This window comes from Hippoglossus hippoglossus, chromosome 18 (assembly GCF_009819705.1).
Source record: "Hippoglossus hippoglossus isolate fHipHip1 chromosome 18, fHipHip1.pri, whole genome shotgun sequence".
Taxonomy (NCBI): domain Eukaryota; kingdom Metazoa; phylum Chordata; class Actinopteri; order Pleuronectiformes; family Pleuronectidae; genus Hippoglossus; species Hippoglossus hippoglossus.
Window position 1 is genome coordinate 15874410 of NC_047168.1, and position 13582 is coordinate 15887991.

Consider the following 13582-nt stretch of genomic DNA (forward strand, 5'->3'; position numbering starts at 1 on the left):
ATTTCAAATGAAAGTTCTCAAATACAACTGTACATGTCCGATCCAGAAGGACAGTGAACAGCACAAACAGAGCTTCATAGTTCATAAATATTACATTCATTGCTTATTGTGTGAAGTAACTTTGATTTGTCCTCAGATTCAGGAGCCAGAAGTCATTTCTTTTCTAAATATGTTGCTTCTGATCAATCAGGATGAAAATGACTTCTCTCTTTCGTCTCTAATAACCTGACAGAAACATCGATGTAAAAACAGAAAACCTGTCATGAAAGAGAACATCCTGTTTTCTTCGTGCTCTTCTCTTGAAGTCAGGCTTTCTCCAGACTGAGGTAGAAGCCCGTGTCTCTGCGGTGCTGCTGGACCGGCATGTTTCTCCGAGTGCTGCCGACTTTGTCCAGGTTCATCTGCACCAGCACCATGCCAGGGCTCTCCCCCCCGCAGTCGCCCAGCACCTCGCCCCAGGGGTCCACTGCGAGGGCGTGGCCGTGCGACGAGCGCTTCTCATGGTGCCGACCGACCTGAGCTGCTGCCAGGACAAAGCACTGGGTCTCGATGGCTCGTGCTCGCAGTAACACCTCGGAATAAACACATTTAAAATACATTTTCACTGGGTTGATTAAATCTACGTATCAAAGAATTCCTGTCTGCCTCGTAATGACTCCAACCTCCCAGTGAGCAGCTCCTGTGGCGACAGTGAAGGCCGATGGGTACGTCAGGATGTCGGCCCCGTGCCGTCGCAGGGCCAGAGACAACTCGGGAAACCTCAGGTCGTAGCAGATCCCCAAACCAACCTACGGTCAATCAATACATCTTCAGCCCACAAATAAACACTTTCAATCAGGATCTTTAGCCCGACTGATTTGTTTCTGACCAGGAAACATGACATTAAAATGAGAATACATGTAAACAAACAACTGAACCATTTTCTAACCTATTTTGGGGATATTTATCATTTTCAGGCTTTAGACATAAAACAAACATATGTTGTGTGTACAGGTCGGTTAGATGAAGGTTAGATGAAGGTTAGATGAAGGTTATGATCTCAGGATGACACCTTGCCGATGGGAGTTTGGACCGGAGACACCAGGGAGGGTCCCGGGATGGTGAAGCCACTTTCTTTGAGGGATACACCTTTTTCTGGCAGCTCCACGTCAAACAAATGGGACTTCCTGTAGACGGACACAATGTCACCTGGGGGGGGGGAATCACAATGTAAGAGCAAATATTGAGTTTGTTTGTGTTTGTGTTTGTGTGTTTGTGTGTGACACAGGGAGAGAAAGTAGACACACTACCTTTATCATTCATTATGATGTGAGTGTTGTAGATTCGTCTGTCACTCTCCCACTCATGTCCTCGTTCATGAAACCCCCCGAGAGACAGCCACACCAGCAGCTTCCTGGAAGAAGCAGAGAATCAATTATCCACATCGTACTCACCTCACATGTCATTCATCCTGTAAACATGGCGACCTGCTGACAGACATAGTTTAAACTTGTGAAGTGCTTCATAAAACACAAGATGGTTGGATATTTTCAGTTATTTCTGCAAACCAGATATCTTTCAGTGTATATGAGTTATTATTTAAATGAGCAGTAGTGTAACCGTCCCATTGGAGCTCTGTCAGACTGGTTGTTCTCGTATTCAGTTGAGTTGACAGCTACCTGGCCAGCTGAGCGTATCTGGAGATGGTGTCCCCCGTCAGGCTCTCAGACAGCGACAGCGTCTCCTCTCGACTGGACCCGATGTAGTCGAAGCCCTCGGGCAGGAAGACCATGCTGGCCCCTCGCTCCTTGGCTTCCTCCACCAGACGCTTACAGGCAGAGAAGTTGGCCTGCTTGTCGGGGGTGGACGTCACCTGGCAGACTGCAGCCACTGAGTGAGGCGCCGCAGACATCCTGCACGGAGAACAGGTGAGTGTGTACAGCTGCAGCCAAAGGAAACGCGTCAGGTCAACCGAAGCTGATCATTAACTGCACCAGTCACTTATTGACTGGACATCAATGTGCAGCTTTGAGGACAAGAGGACAAGAGGACATGTACACTGGTTTCATTCTTATTAAATTAAATTAAATAACTTCTCTAGTGTCAGTTATACTCATGACTCATTTGCATCGTGGTGGTTTGCAGATATCAACCCGACTGCACGGAAACACTTCAACAACACAACGCACATGTAGACTGTATCATAGATCCCTTCTCTATTTATAAAATCATTTAAATGACATTATGTACGTTTAGATTTGATCATAGATCCCTTCCTTATATATGGAGTCAGAATATCAGACGGACCTGTTCTGGAGCCTCCACGCTGCTGATCCCAGAATGCACCTGGCTCTGAACATGGGTCCGAGGTCACGTTCCTTGTTTCACACACATTTTAATGTTTGGTTGTTTTTAGGTTAACGCTCTGAAACAGGAAGTTCACATTCTTCTTCTCTGCGGTTGGCCATTGGTTAGAATCCTGCAGTGGACACAACCGCGCCCCCTACTGGGGACTGTGTGTCCTGCAATATGAATCAGGTGAATACTGCAAAAAACAAAAGACATTTAATGACAGGGACGTGACAAACGTAATTAAACTATATAAATAAATGTATTGTAAATGTGTAAATGAATATAATCCTCCTCACACTGACATCTGTCTTAACGTGTATTTGGGTAGATGTGTATTCTTCTTAGTATTATCATTAGTATTTTAGTTTACTTTTTAATATCACAGTATCAACAACATTGTGTTCTACAGAATACGGTGAATAAAACACTACTAAGTCTAAACATATCAGTGGATATGAGTGTGTATAGCCTGATGCAGAATCTGTGTCTAATAGAAATCACAATAGAAATATTAAAGACTCAAGGAAAGTACGCGTGGAAGTCGGAGCGTATTTGCACTCAGGCGATCACAGGGACCGCCTGTACACTTCCTGCCCGGGGTCCTTCGCAGCAACACCCTTCCAAGATGGCAGCCAACAGCAGCAGCACGGGCAGCAAGTCGAGCAGCGGCTCAGGAGGGAAACCGTCCGGTCCTTCAGCGGAGCAGGTACCGTCTCCTCCGCCCCGGTCCGCTTCCGGCTCCGCGGCCGGTGTCGCTGTTCTGCGGCCGCGGAGCCGGAAGCTAAAGCCGCTGATGTGACTCCTCAGCTCCGCGAAGCTAACGTTAGCTTCCCCCGCCGCCATCTTTCTGCTGTTTCACCGTAAAACTGTTGGAACTCAAAAAGAAGAGTCTCCTGAACTCGTGTTTTTAACTCGGCTCGAGCAGCGGCTGCAGCACGTGCCTGTGACGGGTCGGTTTGTTAAAGGGAGTGGGAGGAGCTCGTTTTATCACTGAACACCTCCGACAGGCTCATGTTAAAGGTTCAGTGTGTAGCATGTAGGGACCTCTAGTGGTGAAGCGTCAGGTTGCAGCTGAACCCCCCCCTCCTCCAAACATCAAAGAGAACCTGTGGTAGCTTCAGTTGTCATAGAAACTCAAGAAACTCTAGTTTGTCCAGTCTGGGCTACTGTAAAAAACATGGCTGCCTCTGTAGAGTGGACCCACTCCTGATGTAAAGTATGTAAATATAAAGTACACACATTTCTCCCAATAGATCCTTTCACCTAGATCTTGCCCACTGGAGCTTTAACCAGCAGTGGAGCAGGATTCACTTCTCTCCACTTCAAGTAATAAAGCTACAAATGTAATCCTACGTTAAGTACAGGACTCTAAACAATGCTTTAGTAAAGGTACACAACTAAAAGCATTAATCACAGTGGTGGAAAATAACTAAGCACAAAACGTAGGTCCTGTGTGTGTATATGGTGTAATATCTTAGTCCATGAACAAGTAGTTGGTGACGGGTGGAACAGTTTGAGGCCTGTAGGAGTGTGGGACTGAGGACGATGTGTAACACAGACGTGTTGCTGTTTGTCTCGTGTCACAGGTGGTGTCCACGTTTCAGAGGATGCGTCAGGAACAACGTGGAATGGCTTCTAAAGCTGCGGAGCTGGAGATGGACATCAACGAGCACAGGTTGGTAGCTTCTACTGCCGTGTAGTTCCAGGAGCTGCTTGAAAGGCCACTGGCGTTAAGATGTCGTTAACATCTCTGCTGTTCGTTCAGCTTAGTGATTGACACGCTGAGGGAAGTGGATTCTTCAAGGAAATGCTTTCGTCTGGTTGGAGGAGTGTTGGTGGAGAGAACAGTAAAGGAAGTTCTACCAGCCCTGGAAAACAACAAAGAACAGGTAAAAGATGAGGAAATATTAACAAATGTACTGGTTTATTCTTTTTAAACAACGCTGCATTAACAAGGGTTTTATCACAGCTTTTTAACCAGAACACGACAGTTTCAAGATGGATCCTTCTCCACTTTCCTCTAGAAAGCTGATACCATCTTTCAGGATGTATTCCATTCAAAATAATCTGACTTTTCCTTCTGTCCCCACAGATCTCCAAAATAATCGAGGGCATCAACACAAAAATGCAGTCGAAAGGACGGGAACTCACAGAGTACAGGGAACGCTACAACATCCGGCTGGTGGGCGAGGGTGAAGGAGAGGGGCAGGGCCAGACGGGGGCGTCTTCCGGGGACAGCGAAGGAGGCGGATCCAAAAGCGGCGCTGGCGTTCTAGTGTCGTAGTTTCTAATGGAATTGGGAGACAATAGGGCCTTATGATTTCTGCAGTACTGAAAACATAGTTAGTCACAAATTCTAGGTGGAAAATCTGAACTCTTTACAGGACAACAGTGGATTTGAAGATTACTGAAACTCCTGCTAAACACGGTGCACATGGTTTGGTAATTTAGCGACAGACACAAATTCAAAGTGTACATTGTGCTTTTCTTATGCATGTTCAGCGTGAATGCTAGTGTGTGTAACAAATTCAAGTTGTGTGTCATTTGCCATTTATTAAAGCAGATTTAGCATTTTCTGAAGTTAAGACTTTTGATTAGGAACTTTAAGGCTGGTCTCATTTGGCCCTTAAGGAGGTAGAAGTCACCCTTGTTATGGCAGAACAGGTCCCAGAATGCAACACGACCTGCGAGCGTGAACAAGAGTTATACTGTAAACAATGAATCTTTAGGCTCTGTTCAACCTTTGTGACTTTTTGTTGTGCTCCACCCTGAAGTTGTCTCAACACAAAGGTGATGCATTGAAAGGCTGCTGGTTTGTGTCCATAATGCTGATGTGAGGTCGGGGGTGTGACCTGCTGGGACACACTGTTACTATAAAGCCCTGTCATTAAAAGTACAATAAAACTTGTTTTGTTCTTCTGACCTGTAGCACATGCTTGAGCCTGGAAGGGTTCAGCCTCCTCGAACCTGGTGGCTGCTGTCGACTCTGTTCATTTAGTTGTAAGGACAGAAATGTTTGTTTATGATCATGAATTAAAAAATTCACAAATGTGCTCTGTTGTGTCCGAAATACTTGTTCAAATAAAACTACTGTTTACACCATAGCACCAATGGTTTTTTCAAGAAGCAGAATTCTGCACATTTCATATTTAGATCAAATATAACCAGTAACACCTTGAAGTCATTTGACATTGATTAACATCTGTCTGCACAGGTGAATAAATCTGTTCAACCTCACTGTACAAAATTTATATTAATTCACTGCGACTGTTACTACGACCATCAATCAATAGTGCAAGACTCAAACTATTCAATAAATATTCTATAAATAAATATAAAAAGTGAAAGTGTGTAAACTCGAGCAGCATTTGAAGGTCAGCAGGTCGCAGCGCTGCCTTTTCATTCGTTTATAAAGAGGCAGTTTTGAATGTCTCCCTTATTTTATCGTGTTTATCAAAAACTCAAAGGTGAACATGGATTTAAAAATACAATTATACAAGTCATTTACATATAAAGAGGCATTTGATTGTGCAGCCAGGTAATTTAGCAAAAGTGCAATGATTATATTGGTAAAGTTAGGAAGAAAGAATCAAGCCAGATATAAATACAAATTCAGAATGACAGATTCAAATATAAAAAAGGCAATAGAATAAAAACAGCCAAATAATAAATGAATATACAGGTTTGTATAGAAATGTTCTACAAACAACATCAATATAAGGAGACACTGTGAAAAGGTTATATTTATCAATGAGAAAGAGAGGCGTCTATTTATACAGTAAAATTATATATAGTAAATAACTAAGAACATTAAACATATATTAGACATATTGTGCAAAAACTAAATTTTCGACGAGGATGGGATTCGAACCCACGCGTGCAGAGCACAATGGATTAGCAGTCCATCGCCTTAACCACTCGGCCACCTCGTCGCTGGAGACGTCAAGGTGGTTGAGGTCGTTCTTAAACTGTACACTTATATATTATTATTATTATTATTATTATACTATTATATATCATACATCATATATCATACACTGTAAAATCACTGTTCTCGCGTGACTTGATGACTTGGTGAAATGTCCTTCTCGTCTACTCCACACTCTCCATCTGGCGGTGCTCCAGCGTCACATTCCCCGGCGCCTCTCCTCCAGACATTACGGTTGTTACACATCGAGCTGCGCCGCCGTCGCAGCAGAGCGGCATCGACCGTGTGTCGTGGGGATCCGAGCAGCTGGGTCCGTGTCCGGGTGAATCTGCGTGGAGCAGCGCCATGTTCCTCCGGGTGTTCCGCTCCACGCCTCCAGCCTCGCGGGCGGTGGCGCTAGCATCGTGGTAGCTATGCGGGGCGCGTGAGCTGCGGGGCTCGGACACACACATCGCGTGCGGTGAGCCGTCCGTTTCTCTGGGATGCATCTGTCGAAGCGGTGCTCGGCCTTCAGAGTGGTGCTGGGCGCCCTGCTGCTCGTGGCGCTGCTGCAGCTCATGTACCTGTCCTTCCTGTCCCGGTTCCACGGGAAGCAGCAGCGCTACCGCTTCTCCGAGCTGTTCGGGAGCTCCGGGGCCAAGAAGACCGCGCACCCCGAGAAGAACACGCGCAAGGAGCGGCTGAGGTTCTCCCTGTCCACCGGGGGGATCTTCGACCACAGCGGCCAGTACCGGGTGTACAAGAACCTGATTCAAAGTGATTTCACCACGAACCAGAAGCCAGGGTCGGTCGTCCTGGCCCTAGCGACACACACGACCATCAACAACCTGCACCACCTGGACTCTCTGCTGGAGAGGTGGCACCACCCGCTCTCTGTGGCCATATTCGCACACGGGCAAGATGTCAAGTTTGCCACAGCTCTGGTTTATGCTCTCAGCTTCTTCTGCCCTCAGATCCAGGCCCTGGTGGACTTCCACTTGGTCTGCCTGTCTGGAGAGATGGCCAGCTTCCCCGAGCAGGACCATGAGCACTTTGCAGGGCTGGAGGACTGCGCCTCTGTCTTCAGCCGACTGGAGACCCACAGGGACAAGTTCAAGAACTACGCCATCAGCGGAAACGTGTCCTACCCCAACAACCTTCTTCGTAATGTCGCTCGAGGTGGCACCGAGTCCTCCTACATCCTGGTCATTGACATTGACATGATGCCGAGTGCCGACCTGCACCCGCAGTTCTTGGCCATGATCTCCAGTCGAGAGGCCGCGGGCGACGAGGTCTTTGTGTTACCCGCTTTCGAGATCCGCCACGCCAGGAAGATGCCCGCCACCAAGCCAGAGCTGGTGCAGCTCTACCAGGTCGGGGAGGTCCGGCCGTTCTACGAAGAGCTGTGTTCTCGCTGTCAGGCTCCCACCAACTACTCTCGCTGGGTCAACAGCCACGTTCGAGGGACCCTGGAAGTTGCCTACACGCTCACCTGGGTGGACCCCTGGGAGCCGTTCTACATAGGGCCCAACGTCGGGCCCCTTTATGATGAGAACTTCAAGCAATACGGCTTCAATCGCATCAGCCAGGTGAGTAAATGTGAATATTTACTTAGAACTTGTCCTTTGAGAAAGGAATCAGCAGTGAAGAGACCTGACACTGCACCTGGCTGAGTGGTGCTGATGAGGGGACAGTGACGGGATGTTCCATGTTCTCCATGTTCTCCATGTTCTCCATGTTGAAATGTGAACCCACTGGAACAGCAGCAACTAGAGCTCACACCCCCTCACACTCTATAGAGCTGCTCCACATGAAGAGCTCAGTCTGATGTGATGGGTTCTGTCCGTGTTCCATCATTCCACATCGTAGTTTTTGCATAATCCTGATTATAAACAAATAAACAAACGGAGGTAAAAGGTCCAACGGCTCAATCAGAACTTTGTCCTGTTGTAGATACATTTTGAATCAGATGTATATTTCATATTGTTGTTTAGCTTTAAAGTAAAGGATCCAAACTACTTAGTCAGTCTCAATGGTGTCTGACAATAAGAACATCTTTCCATCACCTCCCACTTCATCTCGGCCTTCTCCTCCTCCTCTCCTCCTCTCTCCTCCTTCCAGGCCTGCGAGCTCCATGTGGCCGGGTACAGGTTCTCGGTGCTGAGCTCGGCCTTCGTGGTGCACCGGGGCTTCAAGATCCAGGGGGAGTTCCATGCCCGGAAAGACGAGGAGAACAAACGCAACCGGGTTCTGTTCCGCAGCTTCAAAGAGGGTCTGAAAACCAAATACCCCTCCTCCACCAGAAGGTGCTGAGAAGAGAGCGAGGACTCTGCATCCTGCCAGTTTCCATCCCTCATGATTCTGCTGAAGTGATGGACGTGTGTTATATTAACCAGCTTTAGTCTCAAACCCGGCTCCCGGCCCAGAACCTCCTAGTTTCTCTGTGATCTCTGGTGATGACGGCACCGTCGCAGCCGAAGAGAATCAAACTCTTGGGCTTATTTCAACTCCTTCTGGAAATGAGCAGCAGGGGAAGGTTCTCTGGGGAATGTCTGACATCCTGCTAGTTGGGTCTGAAAGGAGAAACTCCTGAGATTACTGATTCTGAATCAAACAGACATTTAAAATCTAGATGCATTCGATCAATGTTAATTTTTAAGAATATGAAGTATGTTTTTGAGCTTGTACAGATATAAAAATAGGCACAAATGTGACTGCAGAGTTTCTTCATCCTCAAAGAAGCAGATGTGCTCATGACAGCTCATCAGCGCTGACATAACATCAGACCTTCTGCAGTCAGAAATCATATCAAATCCACACTTATTGTTTTTTCATCATTTAAAGGAAAGACAGACCATAAAGGTTATAATGAAACTGCTTCCAGACAGCCGCTGCATTTTCCTAAAAGTTTCCAGAGGAGCTGTAGGCGAGAACGTAAATGTCTGAGTCAGTTACTCCAGATACTTTCCAGGGTTTCTTATTGCCTGCTCCGTGGTAACATTTCAGAAACATGTCAGAGTGAGTGCACGTGAGCAAACAGCAGGAAGAAGCCTGGATACATGCAGACGACACAGTTCAAGATGTCAGCTCAGTAGAAAACAAGATCTAGAGCGTTTGACAGCGGACGCCAGTGTCTCTGTAAACAACAAGCAGAGTTTAGACGTGTCCGTCCTCCTGCTGCTCTCATCAGACGCCCTCTCTCCTCTGAAGGTCCCAGACGGGATCCTGATGTTGTGTCGACTCTGGACAACGGTCAGCAGATGATCAGTCTGAGGGCAAACCTGGGACTCTGTGACTTCTGTGCCAGTCAGTGATGTGCTCTTGCCACCAGATGGCAGCGTGGTGTATTTCAGAGACACTCCAGCAGATTACACAACATCAGCTGTCCCCACGGCTCAGAAGTCTTCAGTCCAGGTTCTGACTCGCACGTCACCGGGACAACAAAGCACTGGACAACTTTAAATAGAGACGTAGTAGAACACTAGCAGACACTGTGACAACTACTGTATCATAACACTGAGCATCTGATGTGTAGCTGATTTGATTATATAAAGCTTGGGTTATATACGAGTGATGTGGAAATGTACATGGTTAGTACGTAGAAAGATAAAAACACTACCAAGCAGCCTGTGTTGTGAAAGGGAGGCTGTGGAAACACACTGTAAATTCTAGAGCGGACATTTTATCGTGTATCCCACTGGCACGTACAGAGTTAAACCTTTTAGTGAAACACATAACGAGCAGATACAGAAGATAACGTTCAGTTTCTTTTATTATGTAATTGTTGATTTGGGAGTTTTAAACACTTTATCCTTCGCTCGTCATGTTTGATATATTTATTGCAAAAATATTTTCCTTTTAACTGGAACAGGTCGTTTTTCTAAATGACCCCAAGCAGGAAAAACTGTAGCACGCAATTATGTGATTGTGCAAAAAAATGACATATGGTACAGAACATTTCAGAGCTTTTGTTTTAGAACCACAATTAATTCTGTGTTTTTGAAGTGAAATCCGTTTGAACCAATGACCTTGTGATGACGTGGAGTGGTGCTTTGTCACGTGTCTCTTCCCGACTTGAAAATGCAGTTTTTGTATTTATATTTTCTTTTGTGTGTGCAAGATATAATGTGTGATTTGTATTGTTGAAATTTATATTAAACCTTCTGGATGACTTTTATCTGACCCGCCCCCCCCCCCCCACCTGTCTTTACTTACGTTTGATTCATTACACAAGACACACACTTTGGTCACAGACTCTGAACAACACCCTCGGTCATCAGGAAGCTCAATGACCACTTGGAAATGCACAAATCCAATCAATTAACTTCACCAGAGGGATTTGTGATGACAAGTAAACAGTGTTTCTATAAGTATCTGTTAAATAGGTGCAGAAGCCAAGGACAGGACGAGCCAAGGAAACACGACGACTTGTTCCTCAGAGGGGAAGTAAAGACGATTTCTCTCCTTTTAAAAAAGGCGTCAGGTCGAAATGTGTCTGTTTCAGAATTGCGGTTCAGTCACAGTCAGAAAAACTCCCAGATATCAGAGGGAGTATCGTTCGCTGAGCACTTGACACAGCTGACATGAACCTGTGGTGTAACATGGCTTAAGATGGGGATTTAAAGGCATCCCTGAACCAGTAGCATGTGATGGGTGCTTACCGGGTGAGTCAGGCCAGCATCCAATTAAAAGCTCCCATTTAGTAATTAAGATCTGTATTAATGTGGACTTAAGGGGCCCAATCTTGCACCCAGCCCAACGCAAGTGTCTTTGCTAGCTTTAGACGTAGTTGTCGTTTGATCATCAAGTGTCAACGCCGTTTAAACAGCAAATGTACAAGAGCCAATCTGGGCGCCATTGGGTGCCTGGGTCTGTGAGGTGTGGTGCGGTGCTTTCACCGTGGAAAGCGATAGTGCTTCTGATCTGGTCTGGAGTCAGAGGCTCAGTTTCAACGTCCGTAACGTGAACTTACATCGTACCACCCTGACAAACACAACCCACCACAGTGCCCCAGCTTTCGTTCAGGTTTTGCTTTGCACTTGCCCCATGTCGTTTAGATTCTGGGACTGAATTCATTTCTGCAACCAAACATTTAAACGACTAAAATCTCTGACAATGTTTCAACAACAGCCAGTTTGAGAAAGTTGACACAGGAACTCAGGGATTCAGTCTGTGTTTGTGAAGCTTCAGCAGCCCGAGTGTCGCTCGGCGAGTCGACCATCTGCTGAAGAAGTAGAGCACGTGTGACATTCGCCACTTGACAATTGTCCGCAGCAGAAGCACTGTGGCATCTTAAGCCTGCATTACCGGGCTCAATGAGCCAGGCACGCGAGAGCTGGTAGCACGCAACGCTGCGCTGCGGCTTCAGATCTGCTTTCATTGGGACTAATCATCATCCACCTCATCAAGTCATGTGTCATTGGTCAAAACGGCACTTTGATCGATTTCTTCTGCAGCCATTCATTCTTACTATCACTTAAAACTAGCTTCACTGTTTCTGAGGAAGAGTATTCGCTCCTCGTAAAAGTCTTTGTCTTGTTTCTTATGGAGTATTTTCCACCTGCTTCGAGCCACATGACCTATTTCCTACAGGGTAAAGATGAACGTACTGTATAAAAGTTATTGTTCTGCAGCACACGACTTCTCAAACAATCCGTCGGTATTCACCTGAGAAGAAATGAAATATTCGACCTATGGGACGGCTTCTCTTCTTCACTTGTCCCCCTCGTCCCGGGTGTTAATAATGTGGCAGAAGGTGCAGATATGTTGGGAGGGGGGTGGGCTGCATGGATCAGGAGAGGCAGGTTTGGTGAGGTAAAGTGGGGTTTATCTCGACAGCTTTGGGGAGTCAAGGCTTATCTGGGTCAGAGAGCTTTACGACATAAGCAATTAGGGCTGTCCTCTCTTGTGTACGCTAGCAGGAGGGAGGCCTCCCGCCATCTAGATTAGCCGCCCTGCTAAGGCCAGGAGAGCTCCGCGGCTTCTGGACGGTGGAGGCAACCAGCTGGAGGGCGAGATGAGCAGGCGGTGGGGGGTTCCTCGGGAGGAGGAGGGAGGAAAGGGTGAGGGCCACGAGAGCACGGGGTCAAGATCCAGGCGTTGTAGACACATACAAGTCGCCGTGCACGGGTCAGTGGACGGGTGAGAGTCAATGACCCATGCTGATGAAAGGAATTCACCAAATGAAACACTAATGAACTGCTGCTCGGCGGCTGAAGCAGCTTCAGCAGCAGTTTGGAGACAAGAGGACAATAGAGGATGTTTAGCTTAACATCACTGATTCTTCTAATGAGCCACTTGACTGGAAGGATTTACAAGTTGAAGAGATGTTTACATTCATTCAATAAATGATCTGTTGGTGTCTCAGGGACATTTAAACACAGTCTAATAGGAATAGATTTCACTGTAGTAACCTGACTTTCGTATATTTAATAATTCTGTGACAAACGTCTCGTCAACAAACGTTTAAGATATCCTTTAATGGGCACAGAGGAAATTTAGATTAGAATTCAGCTAATCTCCTAACTTTCCTGTTGACCCAACATATTACACAATATTAAAGTGAATATTAATATTGTTGGGCTGTGACTGATGACTTATTTCTGTTTAGATCATTTTTAATCAATTCAGATTTTATTATTCTTATACTTGGGAAGCTTTAATAACTAACAACTTAATATAACACCTAACCGATTATCAAAGTAGTATTTTCTGTTGATCCACGAATGTAATAATGAATTAATAATTTCAGCGTTAGTTATATTACTCTATCACACGCTTACTTTAGCTGCTCCACAACTTGTTTCCTTTTCTAATGAAGTGATCCCTCCATTGACATAGTTAAGAATGTTTTATCAGGCTTTAACTATTGTTTTTTCATTCACTTGTTAACATTTGATTTCTTTTTATTCTCTTTTAATCTTATTTTACTCTTGTGTTTCTCTCATGTTTTTATTGTACAGTACTTGGATAACTTTGGTATTTTTGAATGTAAAGGGTTAAAAACATGTGGACACCAGATATAAACAGGAAAATGTCTCTGGAGGAATTGTCTTTAAAATGCATTAAAAAGACATTATGGAACAATTCACTGCTAAAATGATGAGTTAAATGTGTTTCCAGACACCCCCCCCCCCCCCCCCCCCTAAAGATCTTATGTTCCTGGTTTCCATCTTTTTACCTCTAAACGTAACTGGACTTCCATCTCCACCCTCAGTGTTATACGCCCACGCTGCTGGGGACCTCTCCTCCCCTCTTCATATGCATGTTGTGTGTTATGTTACATGTTAATCACACGCAGGAAACAGACGGCTGAGCGTGTCTCTCTCCGAGATGCAGCCATCC

At 45.7% G+C, this 13582-nt stretch overlaps 3 protein-coding genes and 1 non-coding gene across 7 annotated transcripts; 2 read left to right on the plus strand and 2 right to left on the minus strand.

The window, feature by feature from the left end:
• Positions 1-21: 21 nt before the first annotated feature.
• Positions 22-2459, minus strand: nit1 (nitrilase 1). Of its 3 annotated transcripts, none has more exons than XM_034615026.1 (7): positions 2287-2459; positions 1659-1892; positions 1290-1393; positions 1052-1188; positions 663-788; positions 293-572; positions 22-152 (listed from the first exon to the last, which is right to left on the minus strand). In XM_034615026.1, exons 1-6 carry the CDS (start codon positions 2337-2339, stop codon positions 306-308), a joined length of 921 nt encoding a protein of 306 aa, XP_034470917.1. In that variant the 5' UTR covers positions 2340-2459; the 3' UTR covers positions 22-152; positions 293-305. The 3 variants fall into 3 exon arrangements, with proteins under 3 accessions (XP_034470917.1, XP_034470916.1, XP_034470918.1); XM_034615025.1 differs by having other exon boundaries at positions 22-156; positions 297-572; positions 2287-2458; XM_034615027.1 differs by having other exon boundaries at positions 22-572; positions 1659-1921; positions 2287-2407.
• A 13-nt stretch (positions 2460-2472) lies between these two features.
• Positions 2473-4919, plus strand: pfdn2 (prefoldin subunit 2). 2 transcript variants are annotated; one of them, XM_034615051.1, is made up of 5 exons: positions 2473-2517; positions 2849-3037; positions 3918-4006; positions 4097-4220; positions 4424-4919. In XM_034615051.1, exons 1-5 carry the CDS (start codon positions 2509-2511, stop codon positions 4613-4615), a joined length of 603 nt encoding a protein of 200 aa, XP_034470942.1. In that variant the 5' UTR covers positions 2473-2508; the 3' UTR covers positions 4616-4919. The 2 variants fall into 2 exon arrangements, with proteins under 2 accessions (XP_034470942.1, XP_034470943.1); XM_034615052.1 differs by having other exon boundaries at positions 2494-2517; positions 2894-3037.
• A 1262-nt stretch (positions 4920-6181) lies between these two features.
• trnas-gcu lies at positions 6182-6263 on the minus strand. Its single transcript has one exon. It is a non-coding gene; the product is annotated as a tRNA-Ser (tRNA).
• A 144-nt stretch (positions 6264-6407) lies between these two features.
• On the plus strand, positions 6408-10415 carry b4gat1 (beta-1,4-glucuronyltransferase 1). The gene is made up of 2 exons (XM_034614999.1): positions 6408-7827; positions 8360-10415. The coding sequence occupies exons 1-2, from the start codon at positions 6742-6744 to the stop codon at positions 8549-8551; spliced, it is 1278 nt and encodes a 425-aa protein (XP_034470890.1). The 5' UTR covers positions 6408-6741; the 3' UTR covers positions 8552-10415.
• Positions 10416-13582: the final 3167 nt, after the last annotated feature.